The 15180-nt window shown below is 38.6% G+C and overlaps 1 protein-coding gene across 1 annotated transcript in view; it reads right to left on the bottom strand.

Annotated features, from left to right (window-relative positions):
• The window catches only part of ell (elongation factor RNA polymerase II), a 36141-nt gene that overhangs the window by 19854 nt on the left and 1107 nt on the right, over positions 1–15180 (bottom strand). Inside the window, exon 2 of the mRNA XM_007233262.4 lies at positions 3871–3915. Within this exon, the coding sequence (XP_007233324.3) occupies positions 3871–3915 (45 nt within the window). The remainder of the gene's footprint in view (positions 1–3870; positions 3916–15180) is intronic.

The raw sequence follows: 15180 nt of genomic DNA on the forward strand, positions 1-15180 counted from the left end.
CGGGAAGACTTAGCATGGGTCGAGCACTTGCAGGATTTGAGAGATCCTGCTCTCAGGCACTGAACTGTTCTGACTTAAGAATGAAGCTGATATCCGTCTTTACTCTGCATTGAGCAACATCCTTCCACTTCCTCTTTTTTCTTTTTAAACGGATGAAAGCTTTACTTTTAGAAGGAACCCAAACGGACACAAAATCACACAGCATGCATGTGCACTCGCACACGGATGCACTACACAATTGGGCGGAAATGCTCTCGAAGGAAGGAGTGCGTCATAAGCCCACAAACACGACGCATTTCAAAGTGTGAAATCCAAGATGATTAAGAGGCAGTGCAAATCACTTGAGGGCAGAGTGAGGAACTGAGCGCCTCAGACAAGAGGGATTAGAGAGGCCAACCTGGAGTTCAATGCAGGACTGCAGCTTCTATTCACTTGAGTGGCACTTGTGTAAAAGTCCAGTAATTTCATTGTTTCCAATATCTATTACTATTATGCCATGTGTTCTCATTTTTGACTTTTCTTAAAAAGACAAAAGATAAACTGCTACGCAGGTCAGTGGGGGCAAAAAGTTTTTCCAAAAGCACTGAACACCTCTCAAACTGCTCACCAGCATAGTCTAGCCAGTAGTTGGTGTCTCCAACTATCTGGGTTACTGCAGAGGCAGTGGGGGCTCAGCGGTTACAGCACTGGGTTACAGTCTGGGTTCAATTACCCAGGTCTGCTTAGCTGCACCCCTGAACAAAGCCCTTAGCCCTGACTGCACGAGGGGCACCGCTGTTCTATGACCCTGTGCTCTGACCTCATCTTTCTGTTTGAACATGCCATTATTGAACCCTGGGTTTGAATCCCAGGTTTGGTTGACAAAGGCTGCCCACTGTTCCAGACACACTGCCTGTGCTTACTAGTGTCCTGACTGTTCGACCCTTGGGCAAGACCCTTTACTCTTCACTGCTCCAGGGGCGCCACAGATTTGGTGAACATGCTCTTTAAGCCAGGCTTCCCCAGCTAGACTGCATAAATCCTTTAGAGAAGAGGGTTACTGACAGTTCGCTAGGCAGGTTTTGCCACTAACATACCTCTAAGCAAGATCCTTAACCCTCTCTGCACCCTGGGCCCCAAAGAAAGGTTGTCCACTACCCACTGTGTGTTTGCATAATAATATGTATGTGAGCCTTTGCTGTTTACTGTGAGCATAAAACAGAACTGTTGCTGTCTAGAGTTCAATTAAACTTGTTTTCTAAAGCTGGAGGACATTACTTAACCTTCATAGGCATCAATTACTCTACTCCACACCTCCATGTTAGCATAAATGTTGAACAGAACAAAGACCAGATCAGTATATGAAAAGGGCAAGCAAAAAAACATCTTTAACTGAATGATGGTGTGCAGAGTTGCACTAAAGTTGTTTCTCTCTGCTCAAAACCAGGTACAGAAACAAAAAAAACACCATCAGATGTGTCAAAGTGTTGAAGGCCAAATTCAGCACTCTCAAATGTAAATCAAGATTTAGTGAATCCAAGCAGATAGACCCATATCACCATGTGCAAGCACTTGCAGCAAAAGATAAAACTATTCCCTCAACCACTGGGTCTCCCCTGCATGTCCACACAGCTTTTCTGCACGACGTCCAGAGAACAAAGCATCTCTTCAGGCCTTCGTCATTAGGCCTATGGAGCAGCCTGTGATGTGCTCCTCTCCACAGTAGTGGAATTAATGAAGCAGCTGAGGGAGAGCCAAAGACACAAGCAGGCACAGAGTGGCTCATCCTTTGAGGAGAGCCATCTACCCTTCCCTAATCAGGAGAAAATGAGGACTACAAAAAAAAAAAAAAACACCAACCAACCAACATTTATTTAGAGCATTTTATAACCAAACAATTTTACTGTAGGCCTTACTGTTCTGTTTACTGTAGTCACTATTCATTAAGTAGGGATGTCCTGACCTGGTCCAGTGGATTGAGGCCAATCCAAGTGATATTTTAAATGGACTGGTTATCGGCTATTTTAAGCCTAGTCCTTTGTTTTTACTCTGTTTCAGCACATTACCATCTGGCATCATTTGAGCCCTATACACTGACATGATTCCCAGCCTGCAGCAGTGAAGCACACTTTAGAAGGTAACAAAACATTTCAGACTGTTTTATACAATATTAGTTTTAACAATGTAAACAAGCAGACAAAAGCAATCCACCAAAATATTATATCAGCTAATTGGTCTGGCTAAATCTTTACAGAAACACAAAGCTCAGAATGGGACTGGTTGACTGCAGCCAAATTGCAGAAAGGATGATACAAAAAAAAAAAAAAAAAAATGTTTTTTTTTGTTTGTTTTTTGTTTTTTTTAAATAACTAGCGGATAGAAACACTATTACACATGTTCTTTTTTCAATGGCTTAAATACTTGAATTGTTAGATTTCTGTAGCTCTCCACTTTTCTGGAGGAAAAGCCTGGAACTCTACCTGACCATAATAGTCCAAAGGAACAGTGCTGATTCAACTACAGAAACACAGAGAGTCAATCCAGCAAAAAACTTCTGCTTTACTTATCTAGCATGTGACGCAGCAAGCTGCGGCCAAGCAGAAGCAGAAGCAGTTCCTGTATGTGGCGAGGCAATCATACAGGAGATGAGTCAGGTTAAACACACACTGAGAGTGACATAGCACTGTGTAAGGAGCAGTAAAGCCACTTTACTAAAGTGCAGTGTTATACAGGAGTTTCAGTTTACTTAGATTTTAGGAGAGATTAACATTCAGTGCTCGGTTGACTTTAAAAGAAAGTCTTTTTTTTATTACAGTTTTGTCTACTTAGCTTAGCTTTACTTATCTTAGTTAGCTACCCCCCACCACCACCCAGCGTCAAGACCTGGTAAATGTGCCTTATAATGCGCTGCACCTTATGTATGAAAATAGACATTCATTGATAGTACGCCTTATAATCGGGTGTGCCTTATAGTGAAAAAAAATACAGTAACTGAAAATGTATAGTATGTTTTTAAAAATCAATACCGTATTGCAAAGCAAAATAATGTGATACGATACAATAGCAATCTATTCTTACACCCCTACCATAAACAACCACTAGTATCAATGCAGTCATATTTAGCCAGGCTTAACATTCATTCTCATTTCTGCAAACACATGTATGTATGTTTCACAATTATAGAGGCTTGATTAGTAGTGTCTGCAGCTTTTCAGTGCTGAACACGGCTCGTGTGCAAGCACTCAGATGATTAAGCAAAATATGAATGTCTGGAATGCACAGCATTCTAAAGCTGAAGGAGACAACAATGGCTGTCTTAAAGGAAATCTATCCTAATGCCACTGCGGTATTTAACAACTAATGCTGCTGTAGGCTGTACGAGCAGAACTGACACGTATGACGGATCAGATTCTACTTCCTTGACTGTATGTCTGTTTTCTTGTTGTATTGCAGTAAGCCACATATACTTTACTACTGCAAGTCACTGTTACTGTTAAGTCCCGGAGGAAAATGAAGAGAAAATAAACTAAGTAAATATGAGGTTTAGGTTGAACTGCCCTGTGACCAATGAAAAACAGCACCATCATCACAATCTGGACTCAATGGCTCACTCTGTGCAATTACGCCTCTAAGGCAGAGGATATTGTGGTAACTGTGGTCGACATGCTCTGCAATGTCATCTTGGGATATCTTCCCATCACCTACACACTGTGATACAGTCTTCCATCATTAAGATACTTAAAAATGAGGACAAATCCATCACTGATGTCAATCTCTCTGGGCAGCTTCAGGCTGACAAAAACAGGGAATGCAGAACAAGACATGTGGATGAATTTTATGTGACTTTGGTATCTAAGGTAGGGATTGAAAAGCAAATAAGTTCATACTTACCCCTTGATTACCAGTGAACCGTATTAGCGGCTGAGCGGACACACCCTGCGGAAAAGAAACGAAAGAGTATTAACACCACACCATATTAAAACCACAACAAAGGTGGAGACAGCAGCCTGCTGAAATTTTAAAACATGCAATGTGAAACTGAATGCCAACTATGGTTGGGCAGTTCCCATTTTATCCTCTCTTACCCTCAAATAGGACTAGGTGAACCTCTAACTGAATTTATTTTACTAATATCAATTATATTGTTTTTTTCCTTAATACTTTTCCCCACTGTCTGTGTTTAAGTTCTGCCCCTTAATAACATTACCACGTGTGCAGCCATGTGACTCCATCCCTTTCAGTCTGAGAATAAAGAAGAACTAACGTCTAGACAACTGAGCACCTCCAGCTGCTTGTACCAAAGAAAAATTGCATGTGTTTTTTGTTCAGTCAAGTTGTTGGATTGACTGTGATAATGATTTGAGGTTGTATCACCAAGCACTACCACCAAATTTCTTTTATATATGACTAAACTATGGAGCATTCACCGACTGGTTCTATGATAACATTGCGTTCCCCATTCAGTCCATCAAGTGTTCTTATTCGTTAATACTTGAATAAGTTCAGTTTGCTCACAAAAAAATAAGTGAACAAACTTCACAATGATCAAATAAGTAGAATTCCTAAATGCTAAATAGCGTGGTGAACTACGAGAAAGCAGCTGACCAGTATTAGCTTAGCTGAAGGGAGAGAAAGACAAAATTAAACCTAATCAGTGCTGCTGCATGGATAGCCTGCTTGCCAGGAGCTTCTTACAAGCTATAATGTAGGGCAGTGTATTAGCAAGAACCTGGTGCCATGAAATGAATCATGATTCAGTGGTTGTAATTCAATGTACAGTACTGTAAACAAGACAAAATATTTCAATTTATTTTAAACAAAATTTAGGAAAACTCAACACCACTATTTGCTATCCAGCAGTCAGGATTTAAACACCACAGCATTACTCACTTTTAAACATATTTGCATATAGATTATTAATATCAAAATATCAAATTACTCCTATGTGTCCTATGCTCAAGAACTAGAACACAAGTTATCATCATTTACCAAATGCAATCAGCAAAAAATACATAAAGTGTTGATGCTGCTTTGAGAACACTGGGATACTGGGGTCATCAGATCATTTAAGAGCAAGCACAGCTATACTGAAAACCCAGTATGAATTCTCTTTATTATGTGGCCTGCTGCTCTCTGAATGAGCATGATGAATCAGCGCTGTGCTTGATCGCAGTAGAAACAGTGAAGAGCCCTACAACTGCACAGAGACTGTCCAATCTAATTAGCATGTAGTGAGGTACTGAATCACTGCTGGAGGACTGCTACTCCTTTGTTTTTTGGGAAATAAAACACAACATGGCGGAGAACTTTCAGAAGCAGGAATAATAGGTTCATATGCCACATATGGAATGTGTTTTTTTTTTAACCTTCTAAAAGCTCATTAATGGAACAAACATTTCGGAACATGGTATTTTTGTGATTACAATATTCTTGATGACAAAATAATCCTTTTTTTTTTTAAAGAATAAACTACTGCAACAAGATATGTATTACACTTTAATTGGAGATATTTTACACAATATGATACGGCACACCCCTAATTAAGACTTTCACCAGATTGTAACAGAAGTCAACGATTGAACATGTCATGATGCAATGCATTCCATATATTCAGGACTGAAGTAAAATAGTGGAAAGATATAATCTGTCTCTAGTAGCAACTAAATTAAAACAGTGATTTTTTTTGCCACAAACAGCAAAAAAGATGGCCAATATGGCCCTACAATAATATTTCATGATATTTTTGAAAAAACAATATTAAAAAAAATATCAGATATTGTGTTCAATACGACATGGCACACCTCTTACTGCCACTGCATATTTATCCTACACTGCTTCGTCCATATCTGTAAGCTCAACCAGCAAAAAAATACGTGAAAACAGTATGGACACAGAAAGCTCTGCCGGATCCTTACTTAACACTTTATATAGAAAGCTTATAATGGAGCAGAAAAACTAATGTGACGGTCTGAATTCCAACCATCATGTGCTCTGCAATCTTACATTGTGTTTAATTTTTTCACTTTCTATAAACAAAAATAGTTAGGGCATTTCAAACCTAAGTGCAGACCAAAGTCCGAACCAAACTTCATGTGATTGTTACATTTTATACGTTCGAGATGATTCGTTTTTTTTCCTCATTAAATAATTTTCAATCACTACATGGGGTGTATCTTCATATAATTGATGTCAATTGGATGTAGAAGGGTGTATGTTAGATGTCAGCACATTGTGGAACGTTGTGTCAAATCCTGCCTATCTGCCAGAATCCCGTCTAGTGCACATGAATCACACAGTGGAACGGTCATAATAGATTGCCTTGAATTTCTCATATTGTCTGTTTATAAATAAGGATTAATCTACAGTTACAGTAGATACAGGAATCATCCGCATAATCTGTTGCGCGCACACACACAGCTACATGACGCACATTCATGCGAAAAGGGAAACTGATTTTGGCACAACAATGGTTTTATTTTATTTTATGGTTTAACAAGTGAGAATAACCTCAACTTCCTGCAATTGGAAGTCCAAACCATCTAAAAACTGCATCCGGACCGAGACCACCTCTGCTGAGAATAGCATGTCATATTCACTTGTTTTAACAATTTAGTGCAGTTTGGCATAAATAATTTGATTACGCTGTGGGATCACTGCTTACATAAGGAAATAAATAAATCATGATTCTATTTGCTGGCAGGCCATATAACAGACTTTACAGTTTCAGACTGTTTATATCAAAAACAAAATCACTGAATTATGACCATAAACATAATAGTAATGTGCGAAATGGGTGTTTTTCCCCGGACAAAATACTCTACTCTCTTTTCGTCTGTATAAAAGCAATGTGTCATATAAAGCCCTTCAGCAAGATGCATTTGTTCATTTTCAGTTAATTTGCACCTAATGGAGACAGCACAGATCGCCCGTAATGAAAAAAAGAGAGCATCAAACTTAACCTGTCTCACCCAATCAAGCCCCTGACAGAGTGCAACACTCAGCCTGTTCGGTTGAATGGGCTGCTGACATGTCACTATTCTCTGGGACTGAAGCCCAGAATGTTCCACAGGGCTAACCTTGGGACAGAGCATGGCTCCTGACCACAACTCACTGTTGGCACTACCACAGTTCATACACCTAGGCAGAGCTGAGAAACAAATCTGGATTCAAACTGGGAATGTATCAGCAGCCAAAATAGGTCAAGAGGTTTGTGTGTGTGTGAATTATAGTTCTGTAGTTATTAGATCAAGCTTGTAGAAAGTCTAAAATATAACAAAAACATCATCCACCACCAACCAGACACGGACAGTTAAATACTGGATAAATGTAAACTAGTAGGGTGGTAAAATAAATCATACTTTTTTGTTATCGTAATATTCACATTAAAACAGCTGTGATAACACCATAAATAACAACAAACTCAGATTGCATTACCTGTGTGCAATCTAGTACACATACAAAACAGAGAGACAGGATATGAATTTAGAACAGGGGATTATTGCAGTCAAAGGCTCATTTATACTACCTTTAAGTACGAATATGAATACAATAATTTTAAACATCGTAACTTTAATGGCCCATGTAAATCTGTGTGCATTTTTGCTGGCGTGGATGAAAAGCAGCTCATCAACTAAAGTACAGATCAAAGTCAAAAGTGTTTTTTTTTTTTTTTTTAAGTGGAGGAGGTAGTCATAATGTACTGAAATAGGTGTAAACGACTATTAAAAAGTGGACTGAAAAGAACCTGCAAAATAGTTAAGACTTGCAAAATACACAAAGTTGGCCAAAACAAACTCAATGTACAGACCATAAGCATATCCATATTTAATGCTGAGCATAAATGAGCCATTAGTTTCATATACAGAATATACTGCATGAACCAGAGTGTAAACAGTGTTTGTTGAAGCTTTGCCAATGTTTACATTTAGCCTCAAACTCTGATCAATAACCACAAGCAGTGTGCTGGTCTTTATATGTCTATAACTCATTCATCATCTTTTTAGAAATGCCTCAGAACAGAACAAAGAGCACAATTTCACCCTGATCTCTCCAACTACACTGTGTCTCAGTTCTCTGCATGAAGGATGGAACCTAATCTTAAAATTCAATGAAATATTGTATTGTTCCAACAAGACTTCTAATACAACTGCCAGTAAAGTGCAAACAGACAGCAGGCAATGTCTGTTTCAACAGATGTGCTTATTTACAGGCTAGTTTTTTTTTTTTATGAGAACATGCTGTATGTACACCCAGTACAAAATTGGCTCTCATACTTGAATGACAAGAAAAACATGAGGCAGGATAGTAAACAGCTGACTCGCTCTTTTGCAATAAACTGGGACCATTGGTGATCGTCTCTTTTCTTCACTGTAAGCAACTCTCGGTGAATGAAGATGAGCATGCCCTTTAAGTGTGGCTGGAGCAGTGTAAACAGAGCTGCTCAGTAATTTAGCACACACTGCTGCATGTGACAAATGTGTTTCAGTGAATAACTACAATATGGTGATGCAGCACTATGAAGATTCGCTAATGCACCAACACCTTAGTTCTACACTAGCCGGTGCACTTTGAGAGAATACTGGGGTTTTCTGATTTCAGAGTGTTTCTATTTCAATATTTTATTTAGGCTCTATATGCCTCAGAAACCATAACCATATTTTTATTAACATCAGCCTGCACATGCTTTTTTCCAGATTCTTCTCTAACATTTCCTTTTTTATTTATCAAGTAACACTGTACTGGGACCTACACTGACATGCCACATGTCATGGGACAAGATCTCCCATGGAAGCTAAAGAAAGCTCCACTGACCTGTGGGATATGCACTGTTCTATACTGAATGAGGATGGAATTTTCTTGTCTGTTTGAATTGACAATTATTGGCAGAAGTTCACAATTATTACCATCCACTGCACTGTCCACTCTGAGTGGTAATGCCTTCTATTACACATTTAGAGTTTCCATTGATACTCTAAATCAAGGCACTTTAAATGCCTGCACAGCTTTAAAAATGTAATGTCCCATCATTCTGGCACCAACAGTCAGCCCTTGCTTATCCCAGGTAATTTATGTCATCATACAGGCTAGTGTTCAACCTCACTCACAAGATAATACCTTACAACTTGTACTAATGTGGGCGATTCCAAGCCGTTTCCTTTGATAATGCTCTAGGATTAGCGTCAGTGTGTTAGGGATTGGTGCTCAAAATTAGGAAGGTGCTCAAAATGCCAGTATTTCAATACTAAAATCCCTATTTGTTATCATTCGTTTTCATTACTGAACATACAGCAAACAGTGATTATGTTTTAAGCAGAGTGTTGAACACAGTAACTATACAAATCTGCCTGTGTTCGCACAACTATAACAAAGCTAGCTGTGATATTAGATGGGTTAAGAAACGCTCTATTTAACGCTTGCTCTGCAATGTGGGACTAATCTTTAGGGCAAGGTGCTTTCAGCAAACTCAGTTCTGTTCAGCAGTGCTAGCTCATTAGCTCCTCCACAGAGGAAGTCTCCATGAATAATTTGACATGAAAACCAATCGATTTTCCATGGCTATTCCTTTAATAAAACACATTTGTGAATGCAATTTCACCACTCAGCACATTACTCCATCCCATGGCTTTCCAAGTAAACTCACTACCTGCCTAGAAGCCAAGAATAACCTGGCTTCATCTAGAAGCTGATTTGATGCTCAGACCAGTGTGTGCCAAAATGATCAGCTGATTCCTTCAGCCTCCTACCTAAAACTGTGAAAGCTTGTTAGCATTTCCCACAGTCAGACTACACATTGTTCAGAATATAACCCTGCCTGAATCCAAGGCTCTTGATGTAACTTTGCCAACTCTAGAACGAAAAATTGCTCATCCTTGTTCATCAAACGGGGGAGACAGCTACCAACAACATGATCTAATTAACTAAATATGTTCAGAGGAAAACTATGTCCAAATGTATCCAGCAGAGACACATGGTCCTAATGTGAACATGTTCCAAGCCAAGCAGGGGATGGAGTGGTATAAAAGGCCACCCCCTGGCAGTTGGCTATGGAGCCATGGAACCATGTTCTCTTGAAGGAAACACAGCTCCATCCATACCATTGGTCAAGTTGGAGTGGCTGGTGTTTGTTATCCAGTACTAACAATCCACAGTCAGTATTTGACCTCATTATGCTCTTGTGCATAAAATCAGACAGAAATAGGGACATACCAAAGATTTGGCAACCAAAATTATTTGGTCGTACATCAAAAGTGCTTTTTTGCGATTTTCAGACACATAACATTGGTTTCAAAACATTCAGTGCATCGCTAGGTTGAATTAATTTAGCCTTGGCGGCACAATAAGGGCAAATATGGATGATATATAATAGTTTTGTGCTTTATTGAACAGTTAATATATATATATTTTTAATTATACAATGCTTTGCTGGTTTGTCTGCGAGGATGTTAATGCTTAGTGTTTAATAAAGATTTTTGACTTGCAATTTCTTTAAGAAGCAAGACAAAAATATATTTAATTTAAGAAGAAATGGCGTTCGGTCAAACGTTTTATTTTATATGGCTTTGGCCAAAATTATTCTCACAGAAGTGTTCCAGAATCTAGTGTACAGACAGTTTGTCTTCAAGAATAACAGTTTTGGAGCTGAAAAGGCAAGCAGGAAAGATACTGTGATTAACACTGACACCCATGTGCAGAACAGGCTCAGATGGTGTGAGTTTATATCATCTTGTTTCCTTCGGTTCTGTGACTAGCTGATAAAGAACTCTACACATTCACCTTCTGCTGCAGCGCAGTACTTCACTCAATTAATATATACATACACTCTAATACAGAATTAATGCTAAGATTAAGTCTTTAGGTCTTATGTCTGAAAGCTTTATGCACAGACAAAAGGAAGCAAGCAATACATACAAATCTGGCTGGTGCCTTCAAATCCCCCCAGGCTTTTCTTGTACAAGAACAGCAATCTGTACAGTGAATCTGAGATCACGGGAAATGCAGTGGAAAGCACCCCGTATTAATAAGCTATAAAGATGTGCAAGGTCCCTGTACATATGAAAGCCGGTGTTAAGCTTGAGTCAGAAGAATGTAATGGGAAGCTTGTACCACAAATTCCTTTTAAAGCCAGTGTAAATTAGACAACAACAGAGCAATTAGCTTCTGTAACATATTTTTGTATGTAATGCTGCACTAGAAAAATAATACAATGGCTTGCTGTTTTGCTTGAGGGGTGAGAATAGGGTCCGTTCACATCCAATGTTTTTATAGTCATACCATCTCAAAATATATTATATAACTGCAGTATGTTACTTATGGAAGAACGTAGGGAATATTGTACTTTCAATACTGTAATTGCAAAGAAAATACCAAACTGCTACTAAATCAGGAAAGAAAGGCAGGTTAGCACGATAACATTGTTATCTTGTTGAACATGCTCCAACGTTTATGATTAAAATCGCACTCATATAAACATTTCAGGTCTTAAAATGTGGACCTTCAATTCAGTTTCCAGTCCTTAATTTGGTTGCCAGTAAAAATTAAGGAACTCCTTTATGAGTCTAGGAAGAGAAAGTGGACTGAGGATTCAGATTTTAAAACCCCTGGTAAGTGATAACTTACATAGAGAGAGAATTGAAATAAAATGTTTTTTTACAGTGGTGTTTTGGTTCAGTAGGACACCAAGTCAGCCTCAGATCCAGAATACTGATGATAAAAAAACACTGTTGTCTCAAAAACAAAGGCATGCAACTGAAAGGGTAAATGAAAGATTATGTAGTGTTTGAACTCCAAGCCAGCCAGCTAGGATTAGATATATAAGCTAACAGGCTAAACACCATTACACAGCTAATTGGGAGCTAATTAAAAGTACAGGTGTGTGAAAACATCCTCAAACTTCTAATGTTAAGAAGAAATGGTCTAGGGGTTTTGACAGACTTCTGACTATTCCTATAAGCCAGCAAACTGCTCAGAGCATTTAAAGCTTAATCATATCAGCTGATGTAATCAGTTATTGGATTATTTTTTTATTTGGTTATGGTCACATATTTTCATAAGGGACAGGCCATCATTTTGGGATTGACATTTCTACTGGTTAGGGACAGTCATGATTGCAGCATTTAAAAAATAAGTATGCCTCATCAGCGACTGTTGCTTTCAAAACATGTAATAAAAATTATTACACCTACACCTTCACTTGGAACAAAACACATACAATATGTCTACTAGGGTAGAGGGTGGGGAAAAGGCTGTTCAAAACCTGTTCTGAAATTTAAAATGAGTTGTCACTTGCTGTGCTACTGATGCAACAGCGGGCTTGTGTTAAGTTTAGCATCAGAGTGTACACTCACATTTCTGTGAAAGGCAGTGTGAAGTTTTAGTAAACTCCCCATCGAACCAATCACCTACCTGACTACATCAGCTTATGCTTAGCATGGTAAACTCATTTGTATGCACATTTAACCTTTTCTGTCTAGTCTGAAAAGCACTGGCTGCAGCCTACCACTTCATTCAGATTTTTGCAGCCATGGCCACCACTTATATTGGCATGGGATCAACTTCACTGTTCTGTGCCAGGCAAAGTGTTTTCATATCTGTAAGAATTGAGCTTGGCCACTGCCGTGCCTGCAATTTAAACTTCAGTGCCCACTCCATTCACATTCATACTGAGAGGCTGCCATCTGAGTGCCTGTGTTACACTGAGACATGCTCCACTCAAAAAAAGCATGTTTTGTGATCATTATCTTGCACATCCTCAAATCATTTTTGGATTATTTAACCTAAACTAAATCAAATCATCAGTAAAAGTCATCAGCGGTTTTAAGAAACAGATAAGAACATTAGTCAAACTGCAGGTAATTAACACTTTGGTTTCGACCTATGGTTGAACCACCTAACTTTAAACAGGCCTGTATAAAAACAACATCTAGAGTTTGCAAAGTGCTTCTGCTTTGAATGAAACCCTTACAATTTTCCACTTAACCTTAAATACCATCAGTCAACATTCAGAAGCTCGATTTAAACAGAACATCACTGGACTTCATTTAAAAGGTCCTTGTTTCCATGTAATGATCACAAGGTAAACAACTTCACTCGTCATGCGGAAGTGGTTAATCAGAGCTGTGGCTATTGAACAATACAATCAGTGATTGACTTGCTTGCATTGGTCAAACGAAAACAGAGCTCACGTCAAACTTGGTGCTGAACATTTCCATGCGCTCCTCTCGCAGACTAAAAATACACATATGCTCACTTGCAAAGTCAAGTCACCCTCCCCTGGTGTCATGTGTTCAATCTATGCTTCAGTGTCACACAAGCTATCTATCCACTGAAAATTTGCACTGTGCTGGCTCCTTCCAACCTAAGGTTAATTAACCTGAATTTAAGACAGTTTTTTTTTTATTCTATTAAGAGTTCTTACTTAAAACTTCAGTAGTTTAGCACAAATACAAAATGTACAACAATGTTTTAAGCAACAGAAAGGCACAGTTGTTGCTTTATAACTCTGATTAAGATGTACCTAGATGATATGACTTGATCAGTCTCCACTGGCCAATTTATGCTTGTAGTTACATTGTACGCATATTACAGTACTGTAAATGCAACTGCCCTTTTAAGATACATTCAACAAAACAAAACATCAGGTGTACCTGTCATGCAGAAACTGCATATGTCCCACATAGGCAAGAGGATTTCAGTGTAACTATCAAGCGTAAACAAATGCAGCTACAATCCTACCGTGATACAAACCAGGCTACAGTGACATGAAGTGGCCAGGGCAGCTAAATCAAATATCCAAGCTTTATACATTCTACAACTTAAGGTGAATGATTTCTTTAGTTTCTTTAGTGTTGAATGTTATTAAGAAATTACAGTTCAGGGAAACTCTGGAGGTCAAGAAGAAATCTGGAGTACCAAGAATCTGCATGAAACTTTAGCAGAGACAATAGGGTGGTGCCTATTCCCCTGTACAACACTGTCTGCACAAACAATCTTTGAGGAAGAGTCAAAAGAAGGAAACCTTTCCTGCTGTGAACTAATCACAAAACATTTGAAGTATGCCACAGAATAGGTAGCATACTTGGTAGCAAGGTCAGATCTAGACAAACCAGCTGAGTTTTGGAAACAAGCACTGTGGACTGATGAGGTCAAAATAGAGACTCTTGGAGAACTCTTTGACCACAATCAGATAGGGGACATCTGTATAAAAAACAGATTTCATTACATCAAAAGAACACATTGTCAACTAGTCTGCAATGAGAAGTTAGGACAAAATCCAGGTGTACGTACTGAAAGAGTTTAGCTGCCTTAAAAAGTGTTTTCAAGCCATGATTTAAACCAAAGATGGATTTACTAACTACCTTTAGGAAACTTTTGGACAGGTCACACTGACTGATTTTAACTGTGTTATAAAAGTAACTGTGCACTTGGATTGTACAATGTTATGTTTGTTTACCTACAGGGTTGTGCTTACTAAACAAAGATGGCTGAGACATTTTGACAAGCGTGCCAAAACTTTTAAACTACATGTCAAATCATTGACCACTTCTACTACATCTTAGACAACAGACTGATGCTTAATGCTTCAACATTAACCACACAACTCTGATTAAGATATACCTAGAAATCTTGATCAGTCACCACTGGACCATATACGCTAATGCTGTAGTCTGGCTTTTCCTGCTGTCAAAGCATTCTGTTCACAGTGGAGTGGGAATGCTTTAGTCAGAATTCACGATGATGCACTGTTTAAAATTGCATGTCTTGTTTCACAAGCCAACTGTTTCAATCTGGCTAGTTTGTGTCATTTTAGAATTCCCACTGACAGAGAGATACCAGAGGCATTAACAAAAGCTTGATCATAGCTCTGCTATTAGGGCACAGCCAACAGTGCAGATACTTTTACCCTCTTCCACAATGGGGGAAGGGAACCTGTGATCTGGATTTGTTTTTAACATAGACTTTTTAACAGCCTAAAAAAGTGTGGAAATTTATATTAGCTACCTAATAAACCACTTGAGTGTTTGCAGGTACTCAAACTACATATGAGACAGTTGGTAACATAGAAACACAACAAGCAACTTGAATAAACTTACGCAGCTACTAACCTTTGAACTTTTAAAATAAATCAATATCAGAATAGGAAGTTGGAATTATAGAGTAGATATCTGGAACTGAAAAACTTGTAACTGGAGATATCTATCACTG

The sequence above is a fragment of the Astyanax mexicanus genome, chromosome 16 (genome assembly GCF_023375975.1).
Source record: "Astyanax mexicanus isolate ESR-SI-001 chromosome 16, AstMex3_surface, whole genome shotgun sequence".
NCBI lineage: Eukaryota > Metazoa > Chordata > Actinopteri > Characiformes > Acestrorhamphidae > Astyanax > Astyanax mexicanus.